Source organism: Hetaerina americana, unplaced genomic scaffold, assembly GCF_022747635.1.
Source record: "Hetaerina americana unplaced genomic scaffold, ioHetAmer1.1.p SCAF_6, whole genome shotgun sequence".
NCBI lineage: Eukaryota > Metazoa > Arthropoda > Insecta > Odonata > Calopterygidae > Hetaerina > Hetaerina americana.
The window spans coordinates 60,965,561-60,976,867 of NW_027287205.1; the positions used below are offsets into that span (position 1 = coordinate 60,965,561).

Genomic DNA, 11,307 nt, shown 5'->3' on the forward strand with positions numbered 1-11,307 from the left:
ACGTTGCCGTAAATCTCTTAGAATGTGTCACAATTCGCATGACTGCGATTAATAGAGAGATATTGTATGTACAGTAATGTATTAATTTATTATGGGAAGAGATTTCTCTACGATAAATTTCATTACAAAGTAGATACAATAATAAGTAATAACACGGAATAATAAGTAGCACATTAAATCATCATAAAATCTGGTTCCTTTAAAGCCCCTAGAAATACACAGTGCAAGAAGTCACCTCGGTTAATCTTGTTCAAACTCAGCGGGAAATTGAGGGATCTGGGTTCGAGACACGACTGATTTTTACAATGTGAAAAATCGGCATTTCGTTGCACACCAGAGGATGACTCAGTTGAAGTAACTGTCGCAGCATTTCACGCAGTTCATTAAATATATATAGAACAAGGAATGGCACACGTCAAAGGTAACACAAGCACGAAGAGGTTAGCCAATAGAGATATGGGAAAACCAATGATAGCATTCACAACCCTTGAAGACGATTAATAATGAATACCAAAATTAATCTGGCCAGTAGTCGTTTTAACCAGAGTTTACCCTTTGAGTTCTTCCATTACATGCAACTGGCTTTGCTTCGCGCGCTTTGGTTTCAGAACAAATGAGTTGCAAAGGCGATAAGTGTTGTTTGTGATGCGGCAAGACTTGTTCGCGGTTTATTCTGGTTAGTACGATCGAGCCGGTGTGTCCGCGTTGTTTCGGTTAACTATGCAATTATATATCTGTGAAATATTCAATTAGTCATTGTATTCGTTCGTAAAAATGGTACATAATTCAATGATAGTAGTTATCTCTACCTTTTTGGGATTGTTTTTGTTGCGGAAATACCGTGAGTTTAAATGGGGTTATTTCAAGAATATGAATTCCCTGAAAGGTAAAACTTATATCGTTACTGGGGCTAACTCTGGCATTGGAAAAGAAACTGCGCGAGAATTAGTTAAAAGAGGTGCTTGTGTTATTATGGCTTGTCGCAATATGTCTTTAGCGCAAATTGCAATTGATGACATAAGAAAGACAGTGCTGACTGGAGAATTGGTAAGCCTAGAGACGATGCGCATGCAATGAAAGCCTGATTTATTTTGTTCTACAATCGATGATGTTTTTACAGATTGCTAAACGTCTAGACCTAGCATCTTTAGACTCGATAAGAACTTTTTCGAGTAGTGTCATTCGTGATTTTCCTCAAATCAACGTCTTAATAAATAACGCCGGAGTTTATGTGAATTCCAAAGATGCAGTAACAACTCGAGATGGCTTTGAACTGCATTTTGGCGTTAATCACCTCGGCCATTTCCTGCTGACAAATTTACTCCTAGGAAAACTATCGGAATCGCAACCCAGCCGGTAAAATAATTCCATAGAAGTGCTTATATATGACCGAAATCGGTGACTTAAGTCAAAATTTTACTGATTTCAGTGTTGTGACGGTGTCTTCGTTGTTGATGCAAAGCGGGCAAATTGATTTTGAAAATTTGAATTGTGAAAAGGAGACTGTTAACTCATTGAGTAACATGAGAAGTAACCAGAAATATTGTAATTCAAAGCTGGCCAATTTTCTCTTTACCCGAGAACTGTCAAGGAGAACCGCAGAGAGCGATATAACTGCTCTTGCCGTCTGCCCTGGTTTTGCTTATACTAACCTCTTCCGAGATAGTTCTCGCAAGTGGTATCAGTACATTTTATTCTCGCCAATCATATATTTCTACATGAGGAGTGCAAATCAGGTACCTATTCTGTAAAAGTAATTGTTACATCATGGCATGTGAAAATGCATTATTGATCATATGGCTTTTGTGGAATTAGTTTCATACAATACATTGTGTATTTCATAATTAATATGCCTAGTACACTCGAAGTAAATAACTAGAGACTCATGTATACCCATGAAATGCATGTACATGCGCTTTTAAGACGTACCTTGCATTGATAAGTGTCTCAAACTTTCCCACTCACAAATGATTAATGAATGATTTGGTCCAAGGACAAAAGAAATGAACATGTATGTTGAGTGCAAATACCTTAACAAATATGTACTGGACTCTATGCATGCCAAGTCCGGGCCTTAATTTTCTTTAATTAATCTAAAAATTGGAATGCATTAGCATTTTTATATTTAATACTTTGTTCAATTGATGTGTGAATCTGGATTTTATATTTCAGTTTTATTCTACCAGAAATTCAATATTCATGTGTCTACTCTTTGAGAAGTACATTCTAGTCTGCAGTTTGTATCTTAAAAACTTCTTATCGAGATACCAAATATTCCATTATATCTTATTAGAACTCATTTAATCCATTAATAGATTTCAAAATAATGGGGAAAAATGACGTAGCCATATTAAGTTTTTTTCTTCTTTTTAATAGGGCCACGTAGGGACCTCATGGCCATTTTAATACCTTCCTCTATTTCATTTCTTTTAATATTCTTTCATATTTCCTCTATGCTTCATTTTTTCTTTCTTTGCTCCGCCTTATACTGGATTTGCTCTATCTACTACTTCGGAATTCCTACTATTTCATCACTTAACCCACAATCGTCTTTCTGCTACCTCTCCCTCTTTCATGTTATTTTTCTTGGGGAAATCCTTTTTCTGGATGGATTTAACTTGATGTGGTCTTTCCAAGTATATTTAAAGATCTATTTTAACCTGTCATAATTCATTTAGTATACAGGTAAATGCTTGAAAAAAAATGTGAACTTTTTTATTTATTTTCAGTTGTGTTTTTAAATGTTAGTATATCTCATCATTACTTCTTAATTTTCATATGAATACAATTTTTAGTGGTCTGGTGTTTTCCTATTGATCAGTGTTTGTGGTGTATCAAATCTACATGTATGTGTTTTAATATCTTACCGGTTATGTTTTACATGGACAGCCTATACAAAGGTATGATGATAAATTAATTTGCCTCTTGTAATAAAACACAACCTGATATCCATCACGACAATAAGTTCCTTCAATTCCGCATACTTCCTTCCTCGATTTATTCTTGAAATATAGTTTTCTTTAATATTCCTTCCATCTGTATTAAATCTTCACTGATTCAATTAATAGTATTTCGTCTTTATCTTAGATTGTTTGTGTGGATATTCCCGTTATACTTTTTGACATCTTCCTATCACACTTTTCTGCCTCACTACTTTCATGCTGTTTATTTTCACCCTATACCACCTTCTAATAGTTCACTACTGTATTGTAATGTCCCCCTCCCATGGACTACAACCTAGACATGGTGGAACAGCTTGTGCATTCCGATGACCTGTAGAGCTGTGCTGGTGGGAGTAATGATAATTGCTCCTGGTAGGGTCACCATGCCATATAGGTCGAAGGTTAGGAGCCAGAAAAACGGTAGTCCACAAAGCCACCGTTCATCGGTGAGGCGACTGCAAAGGCATCCCACCCCAGTGGGGCAGCTATTGAGTGATGGTGTCACATTAAAAATTGAGGAAGGCGACAGGAACCACATCAATTATCATTCCCAAGAATATAATGATGGACACTATAGCGAACGTGAGACCTGGCAACTTCGGGACTTTGTCCTATTGGCCGTGTGTCATGCCAGTTGATTGAAAGGCAAGGTGTTCGTCATCCCATGAAACCCTTGCAATGGAAAATCGACAACAGCAGGACACAAGATGCGGAAGAAGAAGACCGAATTAGTTAGATTTGAAACTTTGAATGTTAGGACAATGTTGGGGACAGGAAAATTAGAGAATATAAAGCGAGATGGAAAGAGGAAATGTAGATATTTTAGGTTTATGCGAAGTGAAATGGAAGGATAGCGGGGATTACTGGAGTGATAATTATAGAATAATATACAGCGGCAGGGACGAGAGCCAACGAGGGGTTGCCATAATATTAAAAAAAGAGTTAGGAAGAAGCATATTCAAAATAGAACAAGCAACATAAAGAATTTGCTAGTGGAGATAAAAGCAGAACTGAAGAACTGGGTCTATTTTCAAGTATACATGGCACCGAGCAGCCATAAAGGGGGAAGAAGTCTATTCGATATATGATCAGTTTGAGGACATTATTGCATGTGGTATCAGTTAGATTATATTATGGTTAGGCATAGATTTTGGAACAGTGTGATGAATTAGCATAGTTTCCTGGGATTGGATGCGTACTTGGACCACTTTAGTGCTCATTATCAAGGTCGGTGGGGAAATTGGTGAAATCAGTTAGGTTTGCTTATAACCAAGCTCTAGTTTGTCAGTCAGCCAAGGGGTTGCAATCATTGATGAGTGAATTGGAAATTCAGTGCGATAGATACGGGATTAGAATAAATGTAAATGAAACAAAAGTTATGCAATTTTCCTGAAAGGAAAATGCCAGGTTAAACATTGAAATATGTAGGAGGGCAAAGTATAGAGCTGGTACCACAGTTTACGTATCTCGGAAATGTTTTGGACCAACACAGTCACACAGTCAAAGTAGTAGGTATGTAAGGAAAAGACTTGCACTAGGCAAAGAGGCTTTCACAAGGAGGAGGGAGTTTACGACAGGCGCTTTTGAGTAAGGATGTTAAGAAAAGACTCATTAAAACTTTGATGTGGGGCATAGTAATATACGGTGTGGAAATGTGGTCATTGAAGCAGGATGATAGAAGTAGATGGGAAGCTTTTGAAATGTGGGTGTGGAGAAGGTGAAATGGACCAAGAAGAAAACAAATGAGGAAGTACTAGGTATGGTGGGCGAGGAGAGGGGATTTTTGAGAGAAGTCCTTAGGAGGCAGGAAAAATGGGTGATAGGCATATTGATCGGCAGTGAGATATTGAAGACCAATAGAGGGGAGAATGTTAGGCAAACAAGGATAGGGGTATTGGACGGGATGGAGGGAGGAAGAATGTACACAGAGAAGAAGGACCTTATCTAGAGTAGGTTGCTGGATTGTGTAATGTTAGGAGTCACAAAATGTTTATTTGATAGTTGTATCCATCCAAAATCTATCTTAACCGGTAGATTACTTAATAATAATAATTATAATGTCTTAAATTTTGGTCTTAGATTTGCACTTTTTGTAGTAAATATAAAGCATGTTGCAAGTAGTTATACAATTGATGTTTGCATTTTCTGGATCCTTCCCTCATAACTGATTTTTCCTGAAAATATTCTTGTATTATTTATTTTCTTTGTGAAAATTTTTAAACCCTCATAATTTGGCCAATATCTGTTATTTAAAATTTTGGTGTTTTTACTGTTGAAATCTGGAACATTTCCTGCCACCCAACACTTCAAAGAGAACAACATTTATTACTGCATTTGTCAGTTTTTCCAAAAGTGTGATAAAATCATTCATGAATGTCAGGCAGTTTATTGCAATACATTTGTTCTTACTTCCCAGCATTATTGGTGATATTTTGTTTACCAAGTTCCTTAAAAATCCAAGTTCTCTCAATTTTTTTCAAGGCACGGCTGAATAGGATTGGTGATTAATTATCTTATTGCCTTACACTAGTTTATTTTGAAGGTAGTAGATATATCCCCCATAACTTTTAATGTAATTCACATTCTGAGATGTCTATCAATGTAACAGATTAGCTTTTTTAAATTAGGTTTCACGCCAAACTCTAAGATTATATCATCATAAGTTTCCCTATCAACGAGATGAAATCCTTTTTTCATATCTACAATTCTTCCAACAACTTCATTAGAATGCAGTTGCCTGTGATGGATTATTTACTTGAGATTAACTATTTGTTATGAGCAAGAGATGTCCTTACTAAATCTACGTTGGTGTTCACCTAAACATTTATCTAATGTGTTTTCTACTCCATTCAATAATATATTTTAAGTGTTTTATTGGCAGCTGGGAAAAGGAAAATTCCTCTTGTTTAGTCTCTCATCTTATTAATGAATGTATTTAGTCCACTTGACAATCTTCAAGAATCTTCTCCATTTTCCATATTTCTTAAAACATTATTTGTATATCTTTTATTTTCTTTGGTTGGAACCAAGCTGTTATGGTTTCTTCTCCAATAACTTTGTTATTTTTCAAGTTTTTAATTTGCTCCTATATTTCTTTAATAGTTGATGGTGTATCTTTTTTGAAATTGGTGAATAACATCAAAATAATACTTTGTGATTTCCCATAGAAAATATAGGTAGCATTAAAGTAAAGTACGGTCCCAGCCAAAGAAAATGGAACAATTCACCAAGAGTTGCCTTAAGGGATTAATTCTTTCAATTTGTCATATGTGCCAGGAAATGATAACTTATAGTTAGCTGCTGAGAATTTAGAAGTTGATAAAAATGTTCTGCAATTATTTGGCTATTCAGTATTGTTTAGGGCATTTATTCCTCTTTTGATGTTAAAGCAAAAACCCTGGTGCTTGGTGGACTATGAATTTATTTTTATTGGTCTGATGAAATCTCTGGTATTATTTTTAGCAAAGTTTTTGTTGCATTTCATTAAGTTTCAAAATCTTTTGTTTTCCATGTTTAGTGTAAAAATTATCTTTTAATAAATGTAAAAAGATCAGTTTTCTGCAGATTTTTTGCTCTAGTTTTAATTGCTCCCTTTTAGCTGCTGTTCTCTTTGTTTTCTGGGGAGACTATTTTGCTATTCATCCTTAATCTCTTCTTTTTCCTGCTCTTTTCTTAACTGCTGTGACAGTAAATATTTTCTGAATTACAACATTTACTTAAGTTACTGATGATTCAGTGCAGGTATTAAGCGATGTATTCAGAAATGCAGGATAAGGTGAAAATGTAATAATGTGTCCGAGATGTGTTTATGTAACATATGAAAGTTAAGCTCCAATTCGTATTCCTTGCAATTTTAGTTACTTTAACTCAAATGCAAGGGTGCATTGCTATTGAAAAGATAAATCATTTGGGATACAAACCCAAGATCTCTCTTTTTAGATGAGTGCTCTACTAACTGAGCTAAGACTTAATATAAATGCAAATTTATGTGTGCATTATGAAAGTCTGAATATGTGTAAAAATGTTGAATCCTACAAATTTCCTTCATGTTAATAAATTAAGAAAAATCAGTTTCCTTATCATTGGTTTTGCTGTTCAGCTTTTGATCATTTTCTTATTGTTTTTTCTGCAGTAATCATACCATGTTTATGCATATATGAGAGATTTTGTATTAAACACACATTGTATGGGAGTACAAATATTTACATATAAAATACATCTTCGTAGAGGATTTGGTTTTTACTTGGGTGTTACTGTAGAAATTTGGGTACTTGACTTTTTTTTGAATGCATACTAATATTCATTGTCAAAATACTAATTCTAAGTTTGTTAACAAATCATATTTTTTCCTCATGTACTATAGTTTCATGCTACGTGAGGACCCACAGATTTTAACTGACACATTCCACTTAACACTGTCATGCATTAAGCACCTAAGAGCATTTTAATGACGTTGAGACTTTCTAAAGGTGCATGCAATGTGCTTTGATGTTATTACTTAAATATTTCACCAGTGCTACCAAGTTAGGCACCTTGAAAAGACAGTGTACATTTAGGTATTAATGTGTGCATTCATTGATAAAACTGACTATGAAGTATTATTTTCAGGATTTTCTTGGTCAACATTGCTCAGTTGAACATGATAATAGAAAAGTACTTCCAATTTACTAATTATTTGAGTTGCAGTATACTATATGATTTTCATTTGAAGCTTTCACATTGCTTTCTATTGTAATCAAATCAAAACGAGTCATGATTTAAACTCAAATAAGTGAAAAACTGTGTTTTTGTTTCAATTTTAATGGCATTGTTCCACAACATCATACCTGAAATCGTATTGTTTATTCAATTTAATCTTTCATAAGTGCATATAAGGTTGAATTAAAATTAATTGAAGGTATAATACCCTGGTAAGAATTGTACACATGGTACAGTTTGATTGTACTATACATAAGAAAGGGTGAATGTGCACTGTTCATTCAGCTGTTTCTTGATTGAAATTCTGTATGAGGTAAATGGTTAATGTATGCAAATTTTTCTGGATTTTACTGAAAATTGGGATGTTTCCATTACATATGCCCTCTGGGTAATATCTTTCATGCAGTGTTGAAGTATTCCTATCAGTGCTGAAACCATTTCAATTCTCTCTCACCCCCCCTTATATAATATTGATGGGTGTCACTCACTTTTGAGACCAATAAGCAATTGAAAATACATAATGATATAGGTATAGCATATCCTTTTCCCCATTACAATTCATGTATTCGGCAAGAACTAGCCTTTAATGCAGCTGGAGATATTACACACTCAAAAGCTAAACCATTTTCTTACTAATTTCTGTTTGCCATGATTGCATTACTGATTTCCCTGATTTTTCCTTTACATCCACTACCATATACCCCTGGTGGTGCCTGCCAAGTATGAAACAAATAAAGAATCATTACGTTTGAACATTTACTTTTTCATTTAGTAATCCAAGTATTTCTCTGGCCATTTTTTCAGGGGGCCCAGACTGTGGTAATGTGTGCTGTATCTGATGAAGTTGGGAAAGAGCATAGTGGGCAGATATATCGAGACTGCAAACAATTTCATCCTAAATTGAAGTTTACAACCAACCCTGCTATTGAAGCCAAACTGTGGGATGTTAGTGCAGAAATGGTGGGATTGCTGCTGAAGTAGTCATGATGATTATTTAGTTTCTTTAGCCTGGAAGCAATAGCTTTTTTGAAGTGGGTATGCATATGGTTTCCTTGCTTTTTTCCTAAATTTTGTGTTCCAGTACTTCAAAATTGTCCATTAAATATATTTTCTAGTTCATTTATATTACATCTCAGTTGTTTTTAAGATGTTTAGATGAAAATTGGTGGATAAATGGTACATTTTTCTATCCCTTGTCTTTATGTTTAATCATCATGAATTTTTGTCTAATACTTTTAACTTTTGTTGATTCATTTAATACTCACACTTTCAGTTATAGTATTTCATAACGGTTATGTCTTGAAATATATTCCATTGATAATGAATTGTAGGAATGGTATCAAAATTTTTAAATTTCTATTTGGCTTCACAGCCATTATAAATAACGTGAATTGCCATGATGCTTTCTGAGAGACTTTTTTAAGACATTTAGGGTAATTTTAATAGTAAAACAGGAGCTGCTTGGAGCAGAGCTAAGGTATTCATGAGTTTGCACAGTAATGCATTTACGGTATATTTTTTCATTTTGCATTAAAAACTACTAGTAGAAATTACTTGCTATAATTACTTAGGGTATATGTAGCTGTGTGATTTTTCGGGTACCAGTTCTTCCTGGGAAACCGTAGCTGGCACAGCGAAAAGGGGTTTAGTATTGGGTGAACTCTACCATCACCTTCCGAAACGATATCCAGGTTGATTACTGTGTTTATGTTTCTTTAATGTTATTAAAACATTTTTGTCTGTATAACCTTGTCTCCAAATGTTTTGTATGGATTTCAGGCTTGCTTAAAATAATTTCATTGGCGTGACTAATCCAGCTGTCATGCATTCCTTTCCTGCTTGGAAAGCTCAAAGAAATTGGTAGCTGGGTAATAGGTCAATGACTTACGTCTGGTCAAAGAGGCTGATTGTAATCAGAAAGAAGCTTTTGTACAAGATATATACTGTAATGGTCATAGACTTCACTTCATTCTGTAAATTATTTTCCCACTTCTAAACAAGTAGGAAGACATAATTTCTTTGTGTGTGAAAGTGAAGTTGTCTTATTAAATTTAATTAATTGTCCTATTATGGAAGTTTCATATTACTGTTTCAGGTATAAGATATTGTAATATTTGATTTTTTCACTCCGAAGCCTCTGAATATCTGAAAGATAAAGCTAATCCTGGGATACACTGTACTCAGCTATCCCCCCAGTTATCTTACTGAACTATTAAATTTTGTGTAATGCCAATTGTACTATGCCAAAAAATGAGTTTTTAGAAAACTCAAACATTATGAGTGTTATGCATGAAAGTATAGACCCACTCCATGTCTGGTGACCATATCCATTATTTATAGATGCCATGCAAGGAGGCAGAATTGTTCAGTTTGTAATTAGCGGACACAAATATCAGAAACATTATGATCAGAATATAACACTAATGTACAGGAACGTCATTTATTCTTACAAAATGTTAGGTGAGGTTTGATTGGAATCAAAGAATGGTAGAAATTGAATCTGATTTTTACAATGGTGGAATTGATCTGAAAGATGCGTGATACAAATCTAATAAAAAACTGCTCAAGGGCTGATAGAATGAGAGGTGTAAAAATATAATACCTGTATGTGTGTAATTATTTATTTTTTCTATTGTTTGGAGCAGGATTAAAAACTCTGTGATATACCATGGTGGATAAATGGCAATGCAATGAAATGTAAGAAGCTTAAAATTATCGAATGAGTGGTTAATGGGTTATCAGAAACTCCTATCTTTTTATATGATTATCAATAAATTCCTCATCAACTTCAGTGTCTGCGGAGACCTTTTCACCACATACCTTAAGCAAGCATATATTTGAGTGTTTTTGGATTTATTTTATCATCCAGTTGTATTAACCCTTCCGCAATGTCTATCTGATGAAAGATCCATGCTGCTTCCGGGAATTTCCATTACGTAGTTGTGTTGATCCATCAACACACCTACGCGACAGTAATTCCCGGAAGCATCATGGACCGTTTATCCAGTTGTATGTTCACAGGTGTTCATTATGTTGTATTAATTCCATTTAGACGTGGCAAATGCTACGATTAATTTTCAATCAAGAGGGAAGTGTTCTTTTCATCACTGTTACACAATTGAAGAGTATCTCTACGACAGTTTTTGACTTACATTCTTTTGAATCATGTTCATTAATGTTTGTGAATCACTTTCAACCCTTAGTTAATACTCCTATTTTTTTAGAAAAAGTAGTTCATATTCTGATATTAAATGGCTTGCACCGGCTTGCTTGGATTTCATTATCCATTAGCATTATTAATGACACTTCTTATTAATATTGAAGGGGTGGTTCTTTTCATTCATTTAGTGATATATACTTTGAGATTTTGTGGGTATTTTGGCATTTTCACTTTTAGAGAAAATATATTATTATACCAATTAATTTAGTAGAAAATCTTTGAAATTGTGTGAATTCTGAGCTGTCTCTAGCAGTATGTGAATGTAAAGGTTTTTCTGATGATCGCACATCTGATAAAAGCTTCCTGTATTGAGAGTTCCTCTGGATGAAGGGTTTCCCATCAGCTTTTAATAATCATTTCAATCATGTGTACAGTGACAGTCTGTTGACATATCTTTGTCAATTTCAGCTGTGTACAATTGCCTTCCTTTTACATAATAGAAAATAG

General features: G+C 34.4%; 1 protein-coding gene across 1 annotated transcript; it reads left to right on the plus strand.

Annotated features, from left to right (window-relative positions):
- Nucleotides 1–676: 676 nt before the first annotated feature.
- LOC139695046 (retinol dehydrogenase 14-like) lies at nt 677–11,104 on the plus strand. Its single transcript, XM_071593644.1, has 4 exons — nt 677–1,047; nt 1,121–1,356; nt 1,430–1,736; nt 8,445–11,104. Exons 1-4 carry the CDS (start codon nt 775–777, stop codon nt 8,619–8,621), a joined length of 993 nt encoding a protein of 330 aa, XP_071449745.1. The 5' UTR covers nt 677–774; the 3' UTR covers nt 8,622–11,104.
- Nucleotides 11,105–11,307: the final 203 nt, after the last annotated feature.